The sequence below is a fragment of the Podarcis liolepis genome (assembly GCF_965112155.1).
Source record: "Podarcis liolepis genome assembly, chromosome: 9".
NCBI lineage: Eukaryota > Metazoa > Chordata > Lepidosauria > Squamata > Lacertidae > Podarcis > Podarcis liolepis.
This window is the reverse complement of record NC_139564.1, coordinates 28,793,643-28,806,717: the sequence shown is the minus strand read 5'-3', so window position 1 is coordinate 28,806,717 and position 13,075 is coordinate 28,793,643. Positions and strand designations below refer to the sequence as shown.

Sequence of the window (13,075 nt, the reverse complement as noted above, 5' to 3'; positions counted from 1 at the left end):
AAGTTTGATCACAGGGCACCAAATCTGGTCACATATTTTATTGTTGAGCCATGGCAGGAAAATACAGTTCCTGGTATTGTAAGCAATAAAAACACTTCTCTTCCTAGTTCCAGAGATAGGGTCTACATGTGTCCTAGGGCAACTGCAGATACTGCCACTGATGTATTGGTGCAAGAGAAAAGTCACAATGCAGTATAGGAGGGATATTCAGGATGTGAAAGCAAAAAGAAGGGGTGGAAGGATTGCCCATAGACAGTCATAGGGTTGGTGCAAATTTGTGGCAGGGATTAAAGAGATTTCAAAGGCCACATTGGATGCCTCTGATAAAGCACAAGCTTCTCCTTCCAGCACATCTGCTATTGAAGTTAGGTTGCCGGAAAGCTGATGAGGCTCTTTGTACATTATCTAACCTACAACAATAGAGTTGCAATGCACTCCTATCTTACCCTCCTGATTTTCATTAAACTTAGCTGGGACTAATTAGTTTTCTAGTCTCATTAGGCACAGCCTCCCAGCAGCTTCTGTAAAAAGAATCAAGATGAATGCCAAGCTCCTAATAGACAGCGGAGGGAGACTTGATCTATCCCTTGACATCATTAGTTATGATGGCAGCTTTCATTATGCTGTGGCCATAGTAGAGCTACGTCCTCCATACTGATTTATTGCTGTACTTTGAACCAGAAGTGGGTGAAAGGTACCTCGAAGAAGAGCCAACACCAAATTTCAGGGGCATATGCTTCAAGTCACTGTGGTTTCAAAACAGTCTCTTACTTGGTAGCACCCAGGGATGGCATTCTTGTTAGGCAGAGAGAGGCCACTGCCTCAGGCAGCAGATGCTAGAAGGTGTTAGAAGATAGGACACACAGCTCTGTGTGGCTTGCCTTGAACTCCCTCAGCTTGCTTGCTGCTGTCAGGTGCTGCTGTCTCATCACCACTGTCAAAGAAAGACTGAGCTGCCAGTGTGGTCAGTTTTCTGTATGTGGAATGGAAAGAAGGTGCCACCTTGTTGTTCTTCTGGGCAGCAAAATGACTTGGGTTGTATGTAACCCCCGTACAAAGGGTAGACACAATTCTTGTTTAGCCACCAGGTTTTAATCCAAAGGAAGATTAGGCTTTGGCCTTAGCTTTGCACACTGCTTTTCTTGACCATCACTCTCCTCATGGTGTTGGGGACAAAGATAGCTGTATGTGTGATATCCTTGACTTTGGAAGTCCCCAGGTCATGAGGGCATGTGACGTTGTCTGCTTCCTTGAAGCTAAAGCAAGTCTTGGTCTGGTCCATACCTGGACGAGAGACCACCTAGGAATCCTAGGTGCACTACCTTTAATATCATTATGGAAAAAGAGGTGGGATATAAATATAAATAAATAAAACCAAAGATAGTTCAATGTAATGGGGTAAGTAGATTTTCAGATAAACTCAGGAACTATCTCCCAGCTCAGGTATCCATTTCTGCCTGAGGTGGCCATCCAGAGCCAGAGAGGAATTGCACATGCCCTGATCTCACACCTTATCTCCTCCTAGATACTATTCCAGAGCCAAGAAACCCATGATCAGACCCTTTGAATCAAAATAGTTTAAAAACAATCATTAGTGAATGAGATAAACAACACAAAAAAGGCTTGCTTTGATACTTAAATCCATTATCTTTTCCACTGCTAAATCTACTTTTATTCCACCCATGTGTTTAAAACTGTACTTCCTTGAATACCACACTTTTTTCATTCAGAAATAGCCTTGATGTAAGAGTCATAGTTTTGCTGAAGGAAGTGCCTCAAAAAGGAAGCTCAACAATAAAAAATAACAACAGCACCCCCAGTTTAAACAGTAGTATGGTTTCAGAAAAGCAGCCTTCGGAATTGAATGTTCTAAGATTTATTAATTTCCTGTTTAACAGTTAATGGTCAAGGTGATTGTAAAAAGTTTCAAGTATAATGATTATCTGGTATGAGGATGCCTAGGGAAGATATCAAAGCATCTTTATACGAACATGTCTTTCTCTGGTTTGCATTGAAATTGCATATGGCATTGGTAATCCTGGTATTCTAGTAATATACTTCAAATTCCCAGATGTTAATGGGCTGTATTTCCCCCCGTTGATTTCATGAGGCATTCATTTAACATATGGAAAATCTTTGCCTTCTCATCCATTATCTGGAGAGGGGATACAAAATTAGTTCCATGCTATTTGTTCACTAATATAGATGCCACAACCTTGAAAGAGTTGAAGTTGTGAGTGTTTGATTTGCTTAACCTTTTAAATTGAAACAGTTGCAATTGCTGCTTAAGTAAAGACTAGCCTTTTCCCCATCGTTCTCTCATCTGTTTCTCACTTTGCTAGTGTTCCAAATGTATCTGGATCTGAGGACAGCAACAAAGATTTGTTGCAGCTAGGGATACTGTAGATCGAATGTCAATTTTGTTTCTTTTCAGTTTTTTGGTAGGATCACTTTTAAATGTGAATTGAACTGAATATTTAAATTCTTCTCCCCTCCACAGTTGAAGCCTGATCCTAATATCCTAAACATTTTTTTCAAGCAAGTCCCACTGAATTCAATGAGCCCTAATTCATGGTAGATGTTTTTAGCATGGGAGCTGTACCTTGTGCCAATCCTCCCTTCCCAGTCCTACTCTCTTAAAAAGATACTTCAAAATAAGCCAGTACCAACTGGGTTCAAGTGAAACCAGACACTCTGAGGGCCAATGAATCCGTATATGCAGTACTCTAGTCTTCAACTGTCTTTAACTAAATGAGGGCTGTGCTGTTAAAGCTCTGAATGCAGCCCTAGGAACAATTTTGCTTTTCAGGACTTGGTTCTAAGCCTGAAGCAATAAAGGCAAGAGGGTCTCTTGAGTATTTGCAAAATGTATTTCTCTCATCATTAAATAACTGATGGCTCTCTCTATACTAGGGGCACACACAACTCAATCACTTTTACATTTCTATTAACTCAGGAAGGTTGCATCACTACTTTAGATGAAAAGCCATTTTTCAATCATCCTGGTTCTTTCCTCACAGTGTGCTTCCCCTTCTGTCTCTGTGTCACTAGTGGATTCTCTGTGCCCATTTCTCTTTTAACCTTTCCTCTTTTGTGCTCTCCCTTTCTTAAAAAACGTGATCACTATCTTTCTTCTTCCTCTGTGCTCTATAGAGCTCACCGTGTCTTCGGTCACGTCCAGATGTCATGTTTATTGAACATTTATTACAATTTGTTTGTGGGGAGTGTATATGTTGTTGCATCAAGCCATTGTTATCCCACATTTTTCAATGCTCTCCCACCACCCCATTCCTCATTGTAAAAAGTTCAATTCTGGGGGAAAGTGGGAGATTTTTTGCACAAGAGTGCCAAATCAACTTCAATTATGCAACCTAAATTTGCTGGTATGTTTTTTGAATCAAATCCCAAAATAGTGACAGCCTGGAAGTGTTATTTATCTCTCCCATGTGTTGTGCTTGTGTTTCCTCCCTCCCCCATCTGCTCCCCTCCCCTCTACACAATCACTTTCTCTCTCTATTCCCTGCAGCACCATGCTTCTCTCTGCACCTCAGTCTACATAGTCCCTCTGTTTTCTCTTTTTGTATCCCATACTTTACTTCTCTATCCCATAGAACCCCCCTTTCAGCTCCACCTTTCTGTTCCTTGTCTCTTTTGTGTCTGTCTCCTGCATCTGTCCTGCTGCTTTCCAAGTTCAGCAGCAATGGCACGTAAGGTGTCTACTTAACCAACTACACAATGAATGAAGTCTCCAGAATGCAAGTGAGCAAGTCATGCAATGTGACTAGTGGTCTGTCTGCAACAGCCTAGAGGAATTAGTTAAATGTCTCTGGACAGGAGGAGCAATGTGGATGTACAGTATTGATTCAGTAATTATCCCATTCCAATTCCCACTTTGAATGTGGTTTGGATAGGCCTTAGGTTTTGTTTGTATGCTAAGCTGGCACTGGAAAACACGTACTTTTATAACTGTTATTCACCTTAAAAATGCCATAGGTTATTAAGTGTTTCCTTTTCTGCCTCTGTCAATAGAAGCCTGGCAAACTGCCACCAATGGCTTGCATTGGACAGATCCATTTTGCTTGTGTGACATGGCTGTGGGATATTATTCATTTACGGCAGTGTTTCCTCATCCCTGGCTGATATAAGCAGCCACAATACATGAAATAAATGGACAATCCAACCAGGATTATGCAAGAGATTTCTGAGTTTCTAGCACAGGATTAACTCTGCTCCCAACTGTCTAATGTATCACAAACTGAGAAGAGGAGGGGGTGAAGGCACCAGTACAAGAAGCCTATTTAGCATGTAATACTATTGGAGTTTTTCTGAAGAAACTGGTCTCTTGACCCAAGATGCTTTGGGCTTTAAACTAACCAATGTGCTCCATTTTGAGACTTTGCTTTTTCATTTCATGATTGACTTAGTCTGGATTCGAGCCAATGTGTCCTTGTTTCTCTTTTTGGTTTATTTTAGAATATTAATGATTCCTATTGTTGTTGTTATAGCATAATATTAGTTTATTAATGTTTTTTAATCCTGGGAAAAAAATTCAGCTCAGGGTATACGTATTAAGACAGTGAAGCTGGAGAACTGAAGATGTATAATTTTCTTTCACATATGTATCCATTTATTCATAGATGCCTCCTCAGAAAACGAATGTTCCCACTTGTACCATACGAAGAGAACGAACCAAAGCAAAGACAAAGAGCCATCCTGACATCGCCTGTAACTGCCATTACATTTTCTTGTCCTATTGCACTCTGTTTTATATGATATACCATTATATAACATACACACAATGGGAGATTTCTATGACTGTGGCAAAGAGATAGATTCACTTCCAGCTATAGTTGTTGTTGTGGAAAGACTTTCTCCCCGCCCTGCCCCCCACACCTTTCTTTTAAAATAGACTGTACCAAACCAGTTGCAACTGTTCAATTATAAATAAATGTCTGAAGGGTTTTAGGAAATGTGCAAGTGAGTGGTGTTATGGTGGTTTGCAAGGCAAAACGTCTGTATGCGGATCTAGGAGAGGGCAATTCTGACCTTACCTCTGGGCACCAGAGGAGCTGTGAGGTATTGCAAGCAGAGTTGTGCATATAAAATGTGACTAATGGGATGTTTGTCCCATCCACATGGAGCTTACTGTGTGGTCTATAACCCTGTATTTGGTCAGGGTTGACTGTAGTACCCCCCCCCCCACTTCACTGTCACTCAGTGCCTAAAAGTAAAGCAAGTGGCGGTTCTTTTTTCTATGTCGCCCTCTATGTTGTAGATCTGCTTTAATAGTCCGATTCCTGCCCTGAGCTAGGGAGTCGCAGCAGATGACCTCTAAACTTCCTACTCACTGTAAAATTCTATGGCCACCACATGGCAATCCAGCATTTTTGTGAGCAAACTGACTCACTGGCTGCTGCAGCAAATGTTTGTATTTGGTTTTACTGCTATTCGGTTGGGCTGCGTCTCAGTCCCCATTTTTAGTTTAAGAGTCATCTCGTTGCCATTCTGAATTCTACAGTGCATCTCTTTGAGTACGTTAGTCTGCTAAACTGGCTTGCACAGTGTGTGATCCACCACTTCAAGTGTAGCCAACCAGACACGCACTGTTGCTTTGCTTTGGAGGATTAACAGTCTCTGTACTTAGGCAACCCTTTGCAGACAGAAGAACAAATGTGTTTCATAGAAGTCCTGCTGGGCCACCTTAGAGGGCTATTGGGCAGCAATTGATTTGGTGGGTCAGTAGCAATCCATCAACCGTTTATAATGGTCAGTAGTCATGTTGGGCTGTATTGATTGTGACAATACTTACTGTGTCCTCAAGCCAATTATTCAGAACAGTCTCATCCATATCAGTATAGCTACTTGTAAGGTTCAATATTGCAATCTAAATACTCAATAATAACTTGTCTTCTATTGCCAGAATTAAAAATCTATGGTTAAAAAAAAGAGAACACACGAAAGCACACGCATCCTGAACTTGCTTGCATTTACACTGAATACAGATGGAAATCTGAATGTATGATACAGAATTAAAACCATATCGGTGATATATGTGTATATGCATATACATGTGAATGAAATATTTCTAGAATTACTGTCATATTTTGAGCTGAAAATTAAGGCCAGAACAGAGTTTGGCATGTTTAACCCCTGAAATGATTTAAATGTGACTTAAGCACACAAAACTGGGTGCTGGGATTGTGCCTCAGCTTTGTTTTACCCACTTTAATAACATTAAACATAATTTCCCCTGACATACAATTTGAGAACAAATGTAATGCACCTAAATGTAATTGCATTTTAAAATGTGAAAGAAACAAGCATGGCAGATGTTTGAGAAAATACTTCAGATTTTAATCTGCTTACAGCATTACCTTTCCTTCTCCTAATGGGGTAGTCCTTGCAGGATTCTATCAGAGCTTAGACTTCTAGCGTAGTTGGTCTCAGACACTGTATTGGCCAGATAGCCATTGGACCATCTTATCAAATCAGGAATTTCTGTATGTCTGTATCTAACTTTATACAGCAATATCCTTCTAGACTCCACCAAGCGCCCTATAGTAGACTTGTCAGTCAGTTGTGGAAGACACATCTACTTTCCCTGTGTATTATGTACTGACATAATTGCCACTTTAATATTTTTTTTAAAAGTCATTTAATTTCCAGTTAATGGATGGAGATGGTAGCATTAAAAGAATAATCTTAAAGGATTAGGTGTGTTAAGTATTTGAGCCACAATGGAATACAATTCATGGTTAGGGATTTCTTTGCAATTAAACCGATTCCCTGAACAGCTTCATTTTTACATTCATATATCAAGGAGACAAATCACCCTGACCCTATCACACCGTATAATGGAACCTGTACAACAAGCCTTAAAACTTACAATTCTCCAAAGTATATATATATATTTAAAATATATTTGTGGAAGTCAAAACCACATTGCATTTTCAGCCGTGAGAGAATAATGTGAATTCCCTCTAAAGGAAGATGGGAAAGATTGGTCTCTATGCATGGGTTGGAAGTTGGCTTAAATAGCTACTATAGCAGCAGATAATTTAACTAGCAGGCAGTGTAACTGTGCTATTCCTGATTAGTGATTTGGCTAATAAGGGTGAGATCATGGAAAATGCTAATGCTGCGCCTTAGGAAAATCCAATTATAATGTAACCTAATTCAATTCAGGCTCTCAGCAGGTGACCAGTGTTTGTGGGAAGAGCACCCCAGACTCAGGCTGGTCGTGAATGCACCAAACAGACAGGCCTCTGTGTATCCAATGTTAGAGCCAACAAACCCCATTTCATTCCTTTCAACACTTCAGCTCAACTAATTATGAGGGTTTCGTCTTCCATTTGTGAAGCTTAACTCATTATCATTAGAGTTCATGAAAACAGAGATGAATATATGCCAGCTACTTGGAGTAAAAAGGGGAGGGGAGGAGAAATGCAGACATTTTTGCAGCCTCAGGGTGCTTTTCTTTTCTTAGTGTCAGCACCTGCCTTTTAATGTTTTGCTGCCAAACATCTGACCCGGCAAATATTTAGTCACCTAAATCCTAGTGAGACAAATTGTGAGAAACTGGTGAGGTTGGAGTCATCAGTGGGGGTGGGAGGGGAGAGCTACACACACACACACACACACACACACACACACACACACACAACCCTCCATTAAGGAATAATGCATTAAGTATATTTAGTTTTAGCTCTACAGCTAAAGTAATGTAGCCATGGCAGAACATGTTTACGGACTTCTTAGGGGAAAGGTATAGCTTAGTGGCACAGCATCTCCCAAATTCAACCCCTGGCATCTCCAAGGTGGGCTGGGAAGGACCTCTGCCTAAAACCTTAGAGAGCTGATGCCAAGTCAGTGTGTATGATACTGAGCAAGGTGAACCAATGGTCTGACTCCGCAGAAGGTGGCTTCCTACTTTCCTATATTTGCCAATCCTGGTACCCTCCGGACTACAACTGGTGGGAGTTTCTGTCCACAACATCTGGAGGGCACTAGGTTGCATTAATGAACACAGTTTGCCATATTTGTGTTTGTTTGTTTTTCAAGACAACATATTCTCTTTTTTAAAGTAACTGTACACCAAACATAATAGGTCATTTCTAGTTGCTGCAGGAACACTTTTAGCAATTAAGGATCCAGTTTTGACCTTCGTTTATAAATTTATAGCAACTCCATCTATATGGTTGCATCCAGTGGTGTCTCTCCACTGCTGGAATAATTGTTGATCTAGCAGTCTCCCACACCACCTCTTACCTTGTGCTGAGAGGTCCTCTAAACCCCTAGAGATGCGGGGTTCAGGAGAGATGGGCATCAGCAAAAACTGCCTCCTTCCCAATTTCACTGATGGAACCCTTTGGAGGATCAAAGTGCCTTGTGTCAGTGGAGGGACAACTTTAGTCACCAGACTCCTTGGCCACACCCACACCATGCATTTAGAGCACTTTAACAATCATGGCTTCTACCAAGTAAGCCTGGGAACTGTAGTTTACCCCTCAGCAGAGCTACAATTCTCAGCACCCTTAAACTACATTTCCCAGGATACTTTGGAAAAGGCCAGGTATGGTTTCCAATGGTATGGTGAGGACGTGACCTTAATTCAACAAACGTCACTAGCATCACAAAGTCTTCTTAATAAATACAGTAAATCATTTTCCCAATATGAACCAATGGCTTGCTGGTCAACTTTTCCCCTTCACAGCATCCATTGCCTGCTCTGGGCTGCTTTCACCTGCTCTATAAACAGGGAACCCACAGGTGCTCCTGCTTTCAGGGCTGTATATCTGGCCAAGGGACCACATTGTGAAACATGGAATCAGTAAGGGAGGGGGTGGGGAATGAAGTGATTCTAGCTGTTTTTATATTTGCTCCTGGCTTAAGGGTGTGAACAAGTATAATTTGTGGCAAAGCACCTTTTCTTTATGAAAGCTGTCTGTTGCAATATGAAATAAAGTTATGAGGTACTGAAGATATGGACCAGGTTTCTCAAACACTTCCAATTGCTCTCTTACTAAGTATTGTAAAAAGCGATTGTGCTGGTGTCATTTTCTCCAGCTAGTAGGGGAGGGCCATTTTGGAAGCATGCTGGTGTGCATTTTGCTCTGACACTAGAATAATCTGCTAATATGGCAGATAATATTGTTGAAAGAAGTGTATATTTTTAAAAAAATCAACACCCAAACTATAACAATATAAACTAAAAGTAGCAATTCCAGTGGTGTCTATAAAAATGTCTGGGCTAGTGGCCTATTGCAGAAACAGACCCCCCCCCAATTCCTGATGTCTTATGTTAAATCTAAAAAGTTCAGTTGTTGTTGTTTGCCTATACAGTGGTTACCTTCAAGGGCCCAGATCTGTGTTATTTAGTCGTTTAGTCGTGTCCGACTCTTCGTGACCCCATGGACCAGAACATGCCAGGCACTCCTGTCTTCCACTGCCTCCCGCAATTTGGTCAAACTCATGTTAGTAGCTTCAAGAAGACTGTCCAACCATCTTGTCCTCTGTCATCCCCTTCTCCTTGTGCCCTCCATCTTTCCCAACATCAGGGTCTTTTCCAGGGAGTCTTCTCTTCTCATGAGGTGGCCAAAGTATTGGAGCCTCAGCTTCATGACCTGTCCTTCCAGTGAGTACTCAGGGCTGATTTCCTTAAGAATAGATAGGTTTGATCTTCTTGCAGTCCATGGGACTCTCAAGAGTCTCCTCCAGCACCATAATTCAAAAGCATCAATTCTTCGGCGATCAGCCTTCTTTATGGTCCAGCTCTCACTTCCATGCATCACTGCTGGGAAAACCATAGCTTTAAGTATATGGACCTTTGTTGGCAAGGTGATGTCTTTGCTTTTTAAGATGCTGTCTTAAGGTTTGTCATTGCTTTTTTATTTATAAAATCAGGGAGTTTTTCATAAAAGATAGGTTAGAAATTATAATATTTTTTTGAAAATCAGGCACCAGTGGCCTCCCTTTTGGTGACGTGGCTGTTGAGTGTAAAGATAAAGGTTCTCCAAAACCAAACAGTCATGAAAACCTTATTGATCTGAATTATATCTGGAGGTAATGGAACATGAGACATGGACCTTCTCTGAATTTTGCAACGTTGAGTAATGTGTAGAGAAATGCATACATTGGGGCAACTGTACAGATATTAGGAAAATATCAGGCAAAACTGCATACTAACATGTATATTCACATATATTTCCACTATAAATGCTGAATTTTTTTAAAAGTGCAAATATGGAAAATTGAACTTAAGACAAAAAAGAAATTCAAAACTGAGAGAAACAGTAATTGGAAGATTTGCCCATTCCTACATTAGATGCAAGGACCCACATTTAACATTAGGTGTAACTTTGCCTTAGTTTGTAACAGGACTGCAAACTAAACTGACCAGAACACTCATCTGCATTACAAAAACCTCTCTTCTACTTTTTATTTTCTAGTGAACAATGATCAGGTGATAGGACACTATGTATGAGGGAGGTCCATGTGTGAAAACACTCAGGAAAGCCTATGTAAGAATTTACTAACTTTTTTTTTGTTATAAAGCCACTAGATGGAGGTGTTGTTTTAAATGATGCTGTCTAAATCAACTGCTGAAACTTTCAGGTTGGGTTCTCAAAGAACATGTCTCTCTCCTATATGGAACTGAGCAGTTTTTGATCACATGTCTGTGATGTCGGTTTTCTGCAGCCAGCGCTGCTTACTTTAAAGTTTAGGGTCTGAAAAAATAAATAATTTGTCACACTCTTAAGTGACGTTTTCAAACTTTCTTGATTCTTTAATCTCTATTTTGTATGGGTTTCAGTTTTGCTGAACGTTTCCAGAGGTCATTTTTTTTCATTGAAAGTCCCCCCCCCCCTTTCTTTATGCATCACAGATGTAAAGGAGTTAAAAACACCTTAATTATGAAAGTTGACAGAAGTCAGACCGCTTGCTTAATGGGTGAGAGAGGAAAATGTATAATTTGCAGGGAGGGCAAAGCCCTCAGCCTTAAACCTGCAGCGTCTGACAGAAAGCTAATAAAACCTTCAAGTGTGGCAAAGAAAACAAGGTTTAGAGCTGAATGACTTTTAGGCCTGCCTGTCAGCTTTTTCCACAGATGCTGACACACCACGGACACCATATATCTTTCCAAGTTCCCTGGTGGTGTATACTTTCTCTTACAACTATTTTTTGCCTCCTCTGAAACTCCTATTTCAGACCCCATTCGTAGCCTATGTAACTATACAAACATGTTAATGTATCATAAATTTATCTAAACGTACCTAATAATATCCATTTAATCTCTATGCTATCTAAGGCTTTGGGGCCCCTGTTGCTATTGAAATCAGAGAGGCACCTACAATTCTCATGGTCATTTCCACAAGTGTTTTTACAGAATTAACTTGATTCAGTGTTCGTCATTTCTTCTGTATTTTGGGAACTTATAATTTTACTATGTTTTCATTATTTCAATGCACACCACCATGATACTTATGAGTGAATTGGTGATTCATAATTATTCTTATAACAGTTTACCCAAGATAACTGCAATTATCAACATGGGTGGTATGGCTGGAAAAATCCCACTCAGTGCAGATCAGAGAATAATACCAGTAAACAGCCTGGCCCTTCTCTTAAGTACTTATTAACAAATGCCTGTATACCACATTAAATACAAAGCTGAAAACACAAATATTATAAAAGTTTCTTTTCCTAAAAACAAACTCTTCTAAGTTTCTTTCAGCCGTTACAGGCAATCTCAGTGTTTGTCGCATTTTGACACAAAAGTGAAATTATCATGTGAAAAATCTGCAAAAAGAAATCAAAATAACAGTTGCTTCAGTTCCCTGACGGAATGATGCAATGCAAGTCAGCACCTCGGAGAGATATTAAAGGGTGCTGCCATCTGGTAAACTCAGTAACAAACACAAGGGCTTCAAAGGGTCTTGCTGGTCACCCATTGTGCGTGCGACGCTCTGTTTTTCATTTGTATGTTTCTTGCTAACTTTAGCTTGTCAAGAAGTTCACATTGCATGTTATCCATAATTAAGGCTGTATTTTGTTCTCAGGATCTACAGACTTTCTGTGAAAACCTACTCAGTTAAGGTATGGCCTCTTTCTTAAGGAAATGCCAATTTTCACAGTGAAAATGTTAAAATGTATCTTGCAAAAACTGTGTTGCATTTTTAATTTGGAAGCCTGGCTGTGTTTATTCGCCCTCCTAACAAAACCTAAGGTCACTATTCGGCTCAGCTGCACTTTTCTTTCATCCCGTGATATGCAATGGCCTTTCAACAAGGCTAAATGTATATGTATTTGAACATTCCTGCCCACTCAGAAGTCTGTTAATGCTGTCAGCTTTGAAAATGCAGGTCTCTGATTTGGACGGGTGTGAAACCTAACTCCAGGCTACTCTTTCACCCTGTCAAGGGTAACAAGGGGCAGCATTAATTATCCCACTTTCCATACGGTGTCCAAGTTGGCAGCATTATCCAATGTTCTGTGCCTGTCATGAAGTTCCAGATCCAATGCTGGGAATTAGACATTTCCCCTCAAAAGTGTTAGATGCAAAAACTTAGCCTTAGGAATCAGGTGCACAGGTGCCCTTTTACACACATGGTTCCCAGTATGTCAGAAGCTGCATCTTTGTAGACAGACTAAGTATGAAACAAACAATCTGGGAGAACTACAGGAGGAACCACAACTCTGTGGCAGATAGACAGCACTATGCTTTCCATGCAGAACACCCCAGAAAAGTTCTGGGAAGAAAAATCTCTGCCTAATACTTTGAAGACCTAGTGCCTATCAGAATAGACAATACTGGCTAGATCATGGGTAGGCAAACTAAGCCCTGGGGGCTGGATCCAGCCCAATCACCTTCTCAATCTGGCCCGCAGATGGTCCAGGAATCAGCGTGTTTTTACATGAGTAGAATGTGTGCTTTTATTTAAAATGCATCTCTGAGTTATTTGTGGGGCATAGGAATTCGTTCACCCCCCCTTCAAAATATAGGTGTGAGGGATGGTGGACCAGCCCACAGCTGAAAAAGTTTGCTGACCCCTGGGCTAGATGGACCAGTGGTCCA

At 40.6% G+C, this 13,075-nt stretch overlaps 1 protein-coding gene across 1 annotated transcript in view; it reads left to right on the top strand.

Annotated features, from left to right (window-relative positions):
- The window catches only part of TNIP3 (TNFAIP3 interacting protein 3), a 63,581-nt gene extending 57,557 nt beyond the window's left edge, over nt 1-6,024 (top strand). Inside the window, exon 13 of the mRNA XM_083460349.1 lies at nt 4,638-6,024. Within this exon, the coding sequence (XP_083316475.1) occupies nt 4,638-4,717 (80 nt within the window). The 3' untranslated portion in view covers nt 4,718-6,024. The remainder of the gene's footprint in view (nt 1-4,637) is intronic.
- Nucleotides 6,025-13,075: the final 7,051 nt, after the last annotated feature.